This window comes from Sphaerodactylus townsendi, linkage group LG02 (genome assembly GCF_021028975.2).
Source record: "Sphaerodactylus townsendi isolate TG3544 linkage group LG02, MPM_Stown_v2.3, whole genome shotgun sequence".
Classification (NCBI taxonomy): domain Eukaryota; kingdom Metazoa; phylum Chordata; class Lepidosauria; order Squamata; family Sphaerodactylidae; genus Sphaerodactylus; species Sphaerodactylus townsendi.
In genome coordinates this window covers 177,640,822-177,655,131 of record NC_059426.1, presented here as the reverse complement: position 1 = coordinate 177,655,131, position 14,310 = coordinate 177,640,822, and the positions used below count along the sequence as shown (strand labels likewise).

Genomic DNA, 14,310 nt, shown 5'->3' with positions numbered 1-14,310 from the left:
TTATTAATGTAGGTTTCCCATGGTGGTGGGATTCAAAACTGTGGTGTAAGCGCCAATGGGGCTGGGAACCCGCGATGGGGAATTGGCCGGGCATTCTGGAAATTGGCATTCCTGGGTGGGGCTGTGGCAAGGATGCAGCCGCTGTGCCGGTCCTTGGGCGGGAAACGAATGCACGCAGGCGCAGGCTGCCAGCGCTGCGCTTCTAGATGCACCTCCTGCTGGACTGCTTCAAGTTCTGCGCGCTACTGCTGAGAGGAGGGGCGTAACTAAGGCAAAAATCACGTGGCAAAATCACCAATGAGTAACCCCCTCTCGGCACACACAAATAATGAGTAACCTACTCTCGGGAACCTGTGAGAACCTGCCGGATCCCACCTCTGTATATGGGGGTATCTAAGGGGGTATATGGGGGTATCTTTGCCGGGGAAGGCAAAGACAAACCACCCCATATCTAAGTCTGCCAGTAAACGTTGTGACGTGATGTCGCCCCATGGGTGTGTGCATTGGAAATTTATCTTTACCGAAGATAATCATAGAAGGGGCAACAGAGCAGTGTGTGTCCAGCTATGTCAGTTTCCCCAATAGTGCACGATCATAGATTTTTGCCAATATTTTAATGACTAATTGTTCCATTGCTAGACCCCCTCATGTATACGAAGCCCTCATTCCTTTCACGCCCCTTTGTCACCTTTTCCTTATATATTTACCTGAAACCTTGTAGCTGAGCACCTTCACAGTTGTGGGAAGGAAGGCGTGGAAAGGAGCTTTACAGCTTCAAATTTCAAAATCCTTTTTTCCCCCCAAAGGCTGAGGAGGGGGGGAAGATGCTTGATGTCTCTGACCTCTCTGGGGAGATAATCCTGCATCTTGAAGGACTCTCGGTCTTGCACAGTGCAAAGAAAAGCAGGGGAAAATAATGAGCCCTTTGAACTAGGACGTGTCTCTTTTATTGTGCTAATAAAGAGACTCACTGGTAGTTTCTTCGTCCTTCAGTTGGGTGCCCACGGTGTGTCTGATTGTCACCAAGCAAACTTTCCAAATGGAAGCTCAACTTGCCTCTGTTTCAGTACAAGCAAGCCTTTATTGGCATAGACAACAGTACAACAACAATAAAAAACGGATTAAAAAGCATATACAATACAGGAAATAAATGTTAGGTCGAAGGAAATCTACTGGTGTTTAGTAATTTCCAGGAGAAAGTCTGCCACTATCATACAGACAGAAGGATCAGGGTTGTCCAACAAGTAGCGTAATCTAATTAAATCGGGGAGATGGGGTAAATGTAAAGGAGTAAGATTCACATACTTGGATCTGATTTCCTTGAATCTGAGACAGTGTAGTAATTGGTGGGCCAGAAATTCAACTGATCCATCGTTACATGGGCACAATCTTTTAGCTTTTTCTTGCTTATTAAATCTGCCATGCAACAAGGCAGAAGGCATAACATTAAACCTGGCGAGCATTATGGCTCTCCTTTGACCGGGGTTTTTTAAGCAATACAGGTAGTGTGCCAAGTGGCCCTGTTCAAATGGGAGAGAAAAATACGGGGCGGGGGGGACACATTTTCTTGGCTGCGGTGATTAGGGTAGAGAACTCTCTATCCAATAGTTGACCTTTTAATTTCCTATAAGCTTCTGAATAGGACAAGGGGCAAAGTGAATCCACTGACAGTCCAATAGAGGCCATTTTTCTTCATTAAATCTGCCATGCAACAAGGCAGAAGTCATAACATTAAACCTGGCGAGCATTATGGCTCTCCTTTGACCGGGGTTTATTAAGCAATACAGGTAGTGTGCCAAGTGGCCCCGTTCAAATGGGAGAGAAATATACAGGGGGGGGGAACACGTTTTCTTGGCTGCGGTAATTAGGGTAGAGCACTCTCTATCCAATAGTTGACCTTTTAATTTCCTATAAGCTTCTGAATAGGACAAGGGGCAAAGTGAATCCACTGACAGTCCAATAGAGGCATTTTTTTCTTCAATTGTGGAAAACCAGGGGTTGGAATGGGTGTCAGAGAGCAGATGGTGGACCAGGGAATTACAGCCTGAGGAATCTGAATCAAGCCCTCTCCGATCATGAGATTAAAAGGGTCCCCTACTCAGTGGTGGATTTTGCCGGCTGTAGATTCTCGGTTCAGGCCTGGGCATCTTCAGTTAATAATAATAATAATGAGAAGAAGAGTTGGATTCGTACCCCCCCCCCCTTTCTCTCCCGTAAGGAGACTCAAAGGGGCTTACAATCTCCTTTCTCTTACCCCCTCACCACAAACACCCTGCGAGGTAGGTGGGGCTGAGAGAGCTCTTCTGTCACTATTATAAAACGACACGTGGTCATTCTATTTCGCTCCGCTGTACCGATTCCCAGGCCACACCGAACAATGTTGTATTTCCGTGCGGCTCGCCAGTGCCAATCCTGACGCAACGTTTACCGTGGCCAAGTTCTGTGTAGCAGCGCTTGAAGTGCGCCGCGGGATAATCTGTGCAATAAAGGAGACTCAATGATCTGATTTGATAATTACAGCCTTCACAATACCCGTTTTATTCTTTATTGTGTTCTCTCCCCCTTTTACGGTCTTAACGTTTTTCTCCGGCTTCAGTGTTTACGCATTTTATTTTGGTTCCTTTATATTCCCATTCCTTTTGTGCTCCCAATTTCCTTTCATTAGTAGGTTTTACTTTTTTTTTCTTTTTTAGGTGCGTATCTACTGTTTTGCGTTGTGATGGGTTCTGTCCTTTATTTACCTGGGAGCCAGCGTAGTTTAGTGGTTAAGAGCAGGTGGATTCTAATCTGGAGAACCGGGTTTGATTCCCCACTCCTCCACCTGAGTGGCTGAGGCTTGTCTGGTGAATCAGATGTGTTTCCGCACTCCTACATTGCTGCTGGGTGACCTTGGGCCAGTCACAGTTCTCTCAGGACTCTGTCAGCCCCACCTACCTCACAAGGTGTCTGTTGTGGGGAGAGGAAGGGAAAGGAGCTTGTAAGCCACCTTGAGTCTCCTTCCAGGAGAGAAAGGGGGGATATAAATCCTCCTCCTTCTCCTCTCCTCCTCCTCCTCCTGCTTCGTCGTCTTCTTTGTCTTCATCATTATCTTCTTCTATCTTACACTGGTGTGTGACCATAATAAAGACTGACTGACTGATGTGGGGAAAATCATGTTAAAAGTGGGAGTCTCCCTCTCACTACAACACCACGCGGCAGTAAATGGGGCAGCGGACGTTTATTTATTTATGCCCTGCTTTTCTCCACAGTTGAAACTCAAAGCAGCTTAGAAAATCATTCTCCCCGCCTCCACTTTCTCACAACAACCCTGTGAGGTAGGACAGGCAGAGAGTCCTTGGCCAGCCTAAAGTCTCTCAGTGATTTTCCACGGTAGAAATGGGGGGTTTGGACCCAGTCTCCTGGGATCCTAGTCTGACACTCTGTCCATTACACCACTCCAGCGCTCAAATGATCCACTGGGGGCCCATGTTTTCCCTTCTGTCCCCCTTTTAATTTGTATAGGTTGGTCAGTGGCTGTAGCAGAGAGGAAATGTTGGCGCTAGAAACCAAGAAAGGGCTGATCTGATTTGAGCAGAGTACCTTCTTCTAAGAACATAAGAACTAGCCTGCTGGATCAGACCAGAGTCCCTCTAGTCCAGCACTCTGCTACTCGCAGTGACCCAACAGGTGCCTTTGGGAGCTCGCGTGCAGGATGTGAAAGCAATGGCCTGCTGCTGCTGCTGCTGCTGCTGCTCATAAGAACATAAGAAGGAGTCTGCTGGATCAGACCAGAGTCCATCTAGTCCAGCTCTCTGCTACTCGCATTGGCCCACCAGGTGCCTTTGGGAGCTCGCGTGCAGGATGTGAAAGCAATGGCCTGCTGCTGCTGCTGCTGCTCATAAGAACATAAGAAGGAGTCTGCTGTATCAGACCAGAGTCCATCTAGTCCAGCTCTCTGCTACTCGCAGTGGCCCACCAGGTGCCTTTGGGAGCTCACGTGCAGGATGTGAAAGCAATGGCCTTCTGCTGCTGCTGCTGCTGCTGCTCCCGAGTACCTGGTCTGCTAAGGCATTTGCAATCTCAGATCAAGGAGGATCAAGATTGGGAGCCATAGATCGACTTCTCCTCCACAAATCTGTCCAAGCCCTTTTTAAAGCTATCCAGGTGAGTGGCCATCACCACCTCCTGCGGCAGCATATTCCAAACACCAATCACACTTTTTTTTTTGGATTACTGGCTCCAGGTTGAGAAATACCTGGAGATTTTGGGGGCGGGGCCTGAGAGAGGCGGAGTTTGGGGAGGGGAAGGACTTCAATGAGGTATAATGCTGCCATACAGATCATCTTCCGCGTGAACTAATTCTCCACTGCTGGGGGATTAGGTCTAATCTTAAGAGATCTCCAGCTACCAGCTGGAGGTTGGCAACTGTTTTCCTAACCAGTCTCACAAATGGAGCCAGACATCAGCATTAGTGAGACCGTCTGGGCTGGCTGCCGGCTGGGGAATGTATTCGACAAGTTAAAGAGGCGCTCCGCCGATCCTGTATGCTGGGAAGAGGTTTAAATCCTGACAGTTCTCATTTATTTGAGCTGCCCTGCCATTAAACATCAGCCCGTGTGGTGTAGAGGTTAAGAGGGGTGGACTCTAATCTGGAGAACAGGGTTTGTTTCTCCCCTCCTCCACATGAAGCCTGCGGGGTGACCTTGGGCCAGTCACAGTTCTCTCCGAACTCTCTCAGCCCCACCTGCCTCTCAAGGTGTCTCTTGTGGGGAGAGGAAGGGAAGGAGTTTGTACGAGAAGAACTGTGGTATAAAAACCAACTCTTCTTCTTTTAAAACATGCCTGGTATAGACAACGAAAGGGTTTTCTGTCTGCTTGCAAGTCCCGAATTCTAATCCCTCCCCTGACATGTCTCACTACAACTGAGCGTCCTCAACCTTTTGGAACCTGCAGGCACCTTTGAAACTAGCCCAGGGCTGTGGGCGCAACTACAAAATGGCTGCTGCAGGAGGTGGAGCCGGCTGCAAAATGGCTGCCTCAAGAGGTGGAGCCACCAACACAGAGGAAGCCTATATATAGGGCCGTGGTGGCGAACCTTTGGCACTCCAGATGTTATGGACTACAATTCCCATCAGCCCCTGCCAGAATGGCCAATTGGCCATGCTGGCAGGGGCTGATGGGAATTGTAGTCCATAACATCTGGAGTGCCAAAGGTTCGCCACCACTGATATAGGGGGAAAGACAGATAATTAAACAAGAAATACAGTCAACCCCAGGTTGGCAGCTGCTGCCTAGACGATTGTATCATAATTGACCAATCGTAATCCCTGCTGGGCGAGTGTCCCATTCGTCCCCATCCACTTTCTAAAAACACTTGACCCCATCATGACCTTAGGCATCGGTGACTGTTTTCAAAGGCTCATCTCCCATATCTGCTGTTTGGGAATAGCGATACCGTACTCCCGTACAGGCTTGTTGTGAAAGAAAACAGAGCTAATACAGTGGAACCTCGGTTTTCGTTGGCCATCCGTCTGAAAAGAATCGATGAAAACCGAAACCGGTGAAAACCGAGGCAAACTTCTCCATAGGAATCAATGTAAATCCAATTAATCCGTTCCAGGCACTCCAAACAACGTACCAAAAACACATTTTTGGGTGAATAAACATAGTGTTTAATGCTGAAAACAGTAACAAACAATAACACCAGGACCGGCTTCAGAGCCAGTGGACCAATGTCGCACCAGAAAGCTGTCCAAAGAGGTCTGTTTCTGATGCCTCTTTAAGATTTGTCTGAAATGGGGCAAGACATTGTCATTAAACAAGTTGCAGTCACGGCCTGCAACAGCTTTGTCCGGGTGATTTTTCTCCACAAACCCCTTCACCTTACTGCAAACCGATGAAAACCGAGGCAAATCGAAGAAAACAGAGACAAATTTTTCACTGAAAAAATTGATGAAAACCGAAGGCAATGAAAACCGAGGTTCCACTGTATACTGTAATAATAAATACTGATTGATACCTGAAGAAGAAGAAGAAGAAGAAGAAGAAGAAGAAGAAGAGGAGGAGGAGGAGCAGGAGCAGGAGGAGGAGCAGGAGGAGGAGGAGGAGCAGGAGCAGGAGCAGGAGCAGGAGGAGTTTGGATTTATATCCCCCCTTTCTCTCCTGCAGGAGACTCAAAGGGGCTGACAATCTCCCTGCCCTTCCCCCCTCACAACAAACACCCTTTGAGGTAGGTGGGGCTGAGAGAGCTCCGAGAAGCTGTGACTAGCCCAAGGTCACCCAGCTGGCGTGTGTGGGAGTGCCCAAGCTAATCTGAATCCCCCAGATAAGCCTCCACAGCTCAGGCGGCAGAACGGGGAATCAAACCCGGTTCCTCCAGATTAGATACACGAGCTCTTAACCTCCTACGCCACTGCTGCGTAGGACCTGAAGTGTTTCACATACTTAAATGTGTGTCAAGTTTATATATTGGCTATATGGGTAGTCAAGTCTCTGTGTTGTCTTTTTGAAAATAATGTATTAGATATGACCGTCAGTTTTATTGGCCGTATTTTTCCAGCGCCGGCACTCGGAGCGGTGTTTCGTTTAAACGGCACGGGAAACAAAACGTCCCTCAATCATATCGCAAAGCTGTCGATCCTGACTTTTCCAGTCCAATGTTGGCAGGTGTGCCATTGTGATAAATTTCCTACAGCCAGTGCACCGGGCTGGGTGGGAGGCCGAGCCGAGCCCGCCCCGCACCCCCAATATGATAATTGCCAGGCGCCGTGGCCTGGTTAATTTAAGTCTTCCTTCTCCTCTTGCAGTCAAGCTCATTTAGTTTAAATGTCAAGGTATTTTTTTAATCAGGAAAATCCACTCCTCGCTGCTGCAAACTGCCCTTTTTTTCTGAAGAGCGCTAGCATTTTGAAATATTTGTAGGATGAATGGCAGCAATTAATGTGCAAATGAGGCCGCTGGTACACATTTTTCTTCGCATAGAACAGATTTCCAAGGTTGCTTTTAATTACGCTGGGGTGAGATGCGTCGCAGTGTCTTTCGTGGGCTCTGGTGGCTTGCTCCGTCAGATCCTGAGGACCGTGGCCCTTTCCGCACAAGAAACTCACAACGTTTTCAGTCTGGAAATAAAAACGTTTCCTCCGTGGAGTTCCGCCTTGTTTTTCCACCCCTTCATTTTCGGAAATTTATACAGTCCAGAATCTCTTCACGCAACGTGTGATTGGTGTTTGGAATATGCTGCCACAGGAGGTGGTGATGGCCACTCACCTGGATAGCTTTAAAAGGGGCTTGGATAGATTTATGGAGGAGAAATCGATCTATGGCTCCCAATCTTGATCCTCCTTGATCTGAGATTGCAAATGCCTTCGCAGACCAGGTGCTCGGGAGCAGCCGCAGAAGGCCATTGCTTTCACCTCCTGCATGTGAGCTCCCAAAGGCACCTGGTGGGCCACTGCGAGTAGCAGAGTGCTGGACTAGATGGGCTCTGGTCTGATCCAGCTGGCTTGTTCTTATGTTCTTAATCGCATTGGTTTTCTTGGCTGCTGCATCACACTGCTGACTCATGTTCAGTTTGTGGTCTACTAAGGTTGATATTGTCTAGTCCAGGGGTCTGCAACCTGTGGCTCTCCAGATGTTCGTGGACTGCAAATCCCATCAGCCCCTGCCAGCATGGCCAATAGCCATGCTTGTGGGGGCTGATGGGATTTGTAGTCCATGAACATCTGGAGAGCTGCAGGTTGCAGACCCCTGGTCTAGTCAGACTGGCAGTGGCACTCCGGGGTCTAAGATGGAAGGATTTCTCATTGCCTCATGCCCGTTCCTTTAACTGTGGGTGACGGGGATCGAGCCTGGGACCCTCTGGATCCCAGGCAAATGGTCCCCCATTGAGCCACTGGGCATTTGCCACGCAGCTTAACGATGGCTGTTTCGTTGAAGACGTCTCTATGATGCTTGTCGCTGTAGCGCCTGGGGCCCAACACGGCTGAAAAGCTTTCAGCGGCAGAGGAATTAGTCCACAAATCTTTGGCGAGTAAAATCACTCATTCGTTCGGAATGAGCTGGCAAGGAACTTGTCACTTGCCCGGGCAAAGTTTCCTGTCGTTCCTGAGGTATGAGACAGCCGTGGAGATCCGTGAGAGAAAAATCTCTCCGGAAAGTTAAATAAAGTTTGACAAGATTGCATGCATGCTTTCCCCCTTCCTTGTTTCCTTTGTAATGGGGGGGGCGGGGCGCGTGAGAACAGCATGGGGGGTTTTGGCGCATGGGAAGGTGCAAATGGGAACAAAGGTATTTCTGTACCAGCAAAATGCCCCTTCTTTGGGGGACTGAGAAGGAAAGAATAACACGCCCCGTTCCTTCAGGTCCTGGAAGAAGAAGAAGAAGAGTTTGGATTTTTATCCCCCCTTTCTCTCCTGCGGGAGACTCAAAGGGGCTGACAATCTCCTTGCCCTTCCCCCCCTCACAACAAACACCCTGTGAGGTGGGTGGGGCTGAGAGAGCTCCGAGAAGCTGTGACTAGCCCAAGGTCACCCAGCTGGCGTGTGTGGGAGTGCCCAGGCTCATCTGAATTCCCCAGATCAGCCTCCACAGCTCAGGCGGCAGAGCTGGGAATCGAACCCGGTTCCTCCAGATTAGATACACGAGCTCTTAACCTCCTACGCCACTGCTGCTCCTTTATTGGAAGCTCAATAAAGTCTTGTGGTGGTACCTTTCTCTATGGCTCCTTCCGCACATGCAGAATAATGCCCTTTCAAACTGCTTTCAGTGCTCTTTGAAGCTGTGCGGAATGGCAAAATCCACTTGCAAACAGTTGTGAAAGTGGTTTGAAAACGCATTATTTTGCGTGTGCGGAAGGGGCCCATGTCTCGGGTGCAGGGTAGCATCCTCTCTCTGGATAGCAACTGCTGCCACCAGCAAGGATGGAAGAGTATCTCCTGCTATACTCTGTTCCACCGAAAGATGATAGTCGGGTTGTATTTTCCTCTATCACAGAACAAAGCATGCCGGACTTTCTTTGTTGTAGAACGCTCCGCCTGGGGCCTAGTGCCTACCTAGCCCTGCTTCCCGCACCTGCTTGAAAGTTTAAATGTAAAAATACGTTTTGGAATAAATGCTCTTTTATCAAAGAATCACGTCCAATAATTCACAAAATAATGGTTTTGACAAAGGCCGTGCTTAAAAATGAATGATAATTCTCACGTTTGTTCAGGACTATATTCTAATGTGGAACCATTTCTCAACCATTGCACTTCAACTGACCGAACTATCATCTTTTTGTGGAACAGAGTATAGGTTGATCTTGCCAGATCTCAGAAGGTCAGCAGGAATTCACTGCCTCGGAAAGTCTTTGGAGGTTTTTAAACAGAGGTTGGATGAACATATGTCAGGAGTGCTTTGATTGTGTGTTCCTGCATGGCAGGGGGTTGGACTGGATGGCCCTTGGGGTCTCTTCCAACTCTATGATTCTAGGAGATTCTAGGAGTGGTCCCTATTGGAACCCTAGGAGTCTAGGGTCGCTATGCAATGACGAATCACCTATCACCCTTCTGTGGAACAGAGTATAGATACATTTGGAGACCCGACTTTGTGTATCTTTGCTGTTTTTAACTAGTATGGGGGTAACCTATTGAACTTTCATACATAATGTTTTAGGGATAAAGAGCTTACCTACCTACTGCCCCTGCCCTTTACCACTCTTTGGAAAGTGGGGCTGAATAAAGTATGATATGTTTACTGAGTGAGATCAGTCTTTGAGCATTGAAAATACAGGCAAGTTTAATCAACAAATAAAAAAGTACACATGCTTTAGAAAGGCCGAGCAAGGACGAAAAGAAATCGTGAAAATATGGACTTCTCTAAGGGGTGACCAGTCTTTCTGAGTCTGCAGGTAGATTTACAATTCTGACAAGACCTGGTGGGCACAGCAACAAAATGGCTGCCACAAAATGGCTGCCTGAGGAGGCGGAGCCAGCCACAAAACTATTGCCTCAGCTTTTAACGCAGTGTAGATCCTTGTGCTGCATCTTTTAAAAAAATCTCCATAGCCAATCCAATCTCTAATCATTGATCCAAAGCCTTTCTGGGCAAAGGTTCCACCTTGCCCTGTCCACACCCTAAAAACACTTGTAGAGTGTCAGAAAATACGTTTGGTGGGTCCAGAATCACCATGTTGGGGGGCCCTTCTTTAAACACTGAACTCTGTACTTATCTAACAATGTATTGTCAAAGGCTTTCACGGCTGGAATCACTAGCGTGTTGTGGGTTTTCCGAGTTATATGGCCGTGTTCCAGTAGCATTTTCTCCTGACGTTTCGCCTGCATCTGTGGCTGGCATCTTCGGCAAGGATGCCAGCCCCAGATGCAGGTGAAACGTCAGGAGAAAATGCTGCTGGAACACAGCCATATAACTCGGAAAACCCACAGCACGCTATTTTAACAATGTTGTTGCTAGGATAGGATAGCAATTCTGGAGCCTGAAGCTTTTAAAATCCATTATCTTTGTTCTTGGAGTTGAGATCTCTCCCCAACATCCCCTCGCATATGGACAAAATGGTAAACTTTTTGTCGGTGGCTGGTGCCCATCCAAGGAAGATGAGCAAAGAGGAGAGAGACAAATAGCTTTCCCCTCAAGTCCTGAGATCTTACAGTGTCCCCTTGGGTGTCGGTCTCACGCTGGAGTCAGTCTTGATTATTCTGCCTTCGGTGGCGGAAAATACATTCTAGCCTTTCTTGTTTTCTCAGGCCCCTGCCGCACATGCAGGATAATGCGCTTTCAATCCACTTTCACTGCGCTTTGCAGTGCGGAAGAGCAAAATCCACTTTCAAACAGTTGTGAAAGTCGCCTCAACATTGGAGTCCTTTGTGCTTGAGGGATGAGTCAGTGCTAGCGTGGAAGGCATTTCTCCACAGGGACTGAGGCTGAGAGAGAATGACTAACCTAAGGGCATCTAATAAATTCATATCATCAGTGAGATTTGAACTGGAGAATTCTTGTGCTGGGAATTCGGTGCCCAGACTAAATTCCCAGAAATTCTTTGAGCTGCCAATCTTGATCCTCTTTGATCTGAGGTTGCAAATGCCTTAACAGTCCAGGTGCTTGGGAGCAGCAGCAGCCGCAGAAGGCCATTGCTTTCACCTCCTGCACGTGAGCTCCCAAAGGCACCTGGTGGGCCACTGCGAGTAGCAGAGAGCTGGACTAGATGGACTCTGGTCTGATCCAGCTGGCTTGTTCTTATGTTCTTCTGTTCTTTTGGGTATGAGAAGACCTAAATAATGGGGTTTGGTTTTAATGTGTATAGAGCCATAATTATTTATCTAATTAATTCTGGTATTTATTGATTTTATTTTGTGCTCTATTTGTATATTTTGTTGTTCACCGCCCTGAGCCCTCCAGGGGAGGGCGGTATACAAGTATAATCAATCAATCAATCAATCCAGGAGAGGAAATTGTGGTTTCTTTGGGCCATTGCAGGTTGAGGAAAGGGTGCAGGGGATAAGACTTAGGCCAAATAATGTACTTTCAGTCCACTTTCAATACACTTTGCAGCTGGATTTTACCGTGTGGAATAGCAAAATCTACTGTCAAACAGTTGCGAAAGTGGATTGAAAGTGCATTATTCTGCATGTGCGGAAGGGCCCTAAGTCTTATCCCCATGCATACCACGGCCCTAATTCGATCCCCATGCCTCTGAAAATTAAGTTGCTCTACCACTGAGTCACTGCATCTCCCCAGATTCTCAACGAGTGATGTGAATAATCAGCGGCATAGTGCAGCATGTTCTGAGAACTTTGTTTTGTTTTGTTTAATTTTAAGGTCAACTTCAACCAGTTTAAAGAAGCATTAATCCTCATCCTGTCCAGGACGCTGACAAATGAAGAGTCGTTCCAAGAGCCAGGTAAGCCAGATTGGGAATATTTCTGGCGCATTTGGTAACAACAATAGAGGGACATGGATTCAGCTAGTTTCCATCAGGTTGCAAAGGGATACCCATGTTAACTTGTTGTAGTTCTTCTTCTTCTTCTTCCTCCTCTTCCTCTTCCTCCTCCTCTTCCTCCTCCTCCTCCTCCTCCTCCTCCTCCCCTTAAAAGATGGCACATCTTCTCCACTTTCTCGGGCTGTCCTGGGTCTCTGTCAGGGATGCCAGTGTTATTCATGGATTCGGCTTTCAATTGTCAATCGAAACCAATAAATTACAAAGATATTTGGACCAAATGATGGATGATGCTGGTCTAGATGGACCACCGATCTGATCCATCAGGGAGATGAAATGCCAAATATATGATCCTGATCTTTTCTGTATAGTTTTTCACACTGTGATTTAGTAATGCTGTAAAGATCATGCTTTTCTTGAGTCCTCTACTCCGTCTTGTAGAGTAGGTGCAGGATAATGAGATGTGTGCGGAAGACCTTGATTCAAATTTCACCTCATGTATGGATCTAACAACAATACAACAACCTTTATTAGGCATATTAAAATAGGCTCCAGAGCATTACAGACATTCCTGAAGTACAAATCAAAAGTACATTCAAAACACAGACAGATAAACTGTATCTAGCATTGGACGTTACTTAGAAAATTCTGTCACTTGTAAAAGAAATTTTGCTACTTTTTCCAAGAGCATAGCCTCTGTGTTATTTAACAAAAGCTCCACAACAGAGTTGTCAGAGTCTCTTTCAGATTTGTCTAAGACCCGCTCAGGAGAGAAATTCCTAATGCCCACATATCTCGGACAGTCAAGTATAATGTGAACAAGAGTCTCCACTTGGTTTTTACAGTGTGGACAGACCCGATCCTGGAGAGGGATAGATAGGTAGCGACCCTTTGTAATGGCCGATGGGAAAGTATTGCATCTGGCCCTTGTAATAATCCATCTCTGTTGGGGTTCAGTTAATAGTTCAAGATATTTGGCTATGTGCCCCTGTTCTGGTACTATTCCGACAGAAAGGGGTGAGCATGATTTATTTGCTTGGCCCAACAAGATATGGTATTCCTGTTCTAGAAGTCTGCTTTTTAAGGTTTGCAGAATCTCTCTGGGTGACAGCATACAGAGATCTTCCAGTATTAAACCTAGAGAGCGGATTTTTAATTTAAGAAGTTGATACCATTCGGAGGCAAATAGGTCTGGGCGCACAATATATGTTAAACTGCGCTCATCAGAGTTAAAACAGAGTTAAAACAGAGTTTGATCATATGGATTTAATATTTGACCTTTACCAACCTGTTATTTTCGGCACCTTGTTTCCCGTCAATATAAGGATTAACAATATGGGCGTGCTTTGCAGGGTTGTTGTAACCATTATTTTGATAAGATAATATGTGTCACCTGCGGTCCTGACGTCTTATGAGATAATCACAGTTCTGGGGCTAATTTTTTAAAAAAGAAGAATCTTACAAAGTAGGTGGTAGTCCTCAAAATCACACGTGCAAATAAAAATATGTGATCCTTATATTGTCACAAAGTAATCCCTAGTTTGTTTTTAAAATAGCAGCCAGGTGTTTCCTTTGACTTTTAAAAAGCAGTTTTAAAGGTCAAAAGAAAGCTGGACTTTAGTCCAATAGCACCTTACAGATTAACAAAATACATATTGGACAGACCAAGCTTTGTTTCTTGGAAGATTAGACGCAAAAATCTTTTTTGGTCTCTAAGGTACTCCCAGATTCAAGTGTAGCTACAGAACTACCTTGGCTGTAGCTAAGTTTTTTTCCAGAGATAGTAAAGCCCAGACATCTTATGTCTAGCTTGGATAAATGAAGCTGGTTATAAAGTATAAATCTGACATGGTTCTGTTTGTTTTTATCTTATCCGTTTTGTCTGTTTAATGTTTGTTTAACGGCGATCCTGCATGTAATCGGGCCGGTATTAAATCCATTGAAGTCTAGCTGTTAGATAGCAGTGTATTTTAAAACAACGCAAGCCCTTTTCGGCTGGCGCTGGAAATGTGTGCAAACATTTCAAAACCAGGCAATTCCCACTTGAGATATTAATCAGCGCCTCCCCTGCCCAAAACCTGTGTGTCTGCAAGGAAACTCAAAATGAATTATTTCTGTTGCCCCCGGGGAGAAGATGTGCATCTGATGTGGATACATAACAAAGCATCGCCCTCGGGCTACGATTGGTGAGGAGGGGTGATCTGGGTTTGTGCGGGGTTGCGAGGGGGGAGGTTGCAGCGGGGGAGGGGTTGCAGCTTCTCCTTCACCCAAGTCTGCGCCGCGTCTCTGCCTGCTTAATTCAGCGCGGCGGCTGGCAGGGCAGCAGGAATGCTCCGAGCCGTTTCCCCTCCACCTTATTTTCGTGGCATCTCCGCTCAGCTGGTGCCAGAGAAATCTATAGA

The 14,310-nt window shown here is 46.7% G+C and overlaps 1 protein-coding gene across 7 annotated transcripts in view; it reads left to right on the top strand.

The window, feature by feature from the left end:
* Window positions 1-14,310, top strand: part of NIN (ninein) — a 146,272-nt gene that overhangs the window by 29,918 nt on the left and 102,044 nt on the right. For all 7 annotated transcript variants that reach the window (XM_048486108.1, XM_048486109.1, XM_048486106.1 and 4 more), the window contains exon 5: window positions 11,791-11,872. In XM_048486108.1, the coding sequence (XP_048342065.1) occupies window positions 11,791-11,872 (82 nt within the window). The remainder of the gene's footprint in view (window positions 1-11,790; window positions 11,873-14,310) is intronic.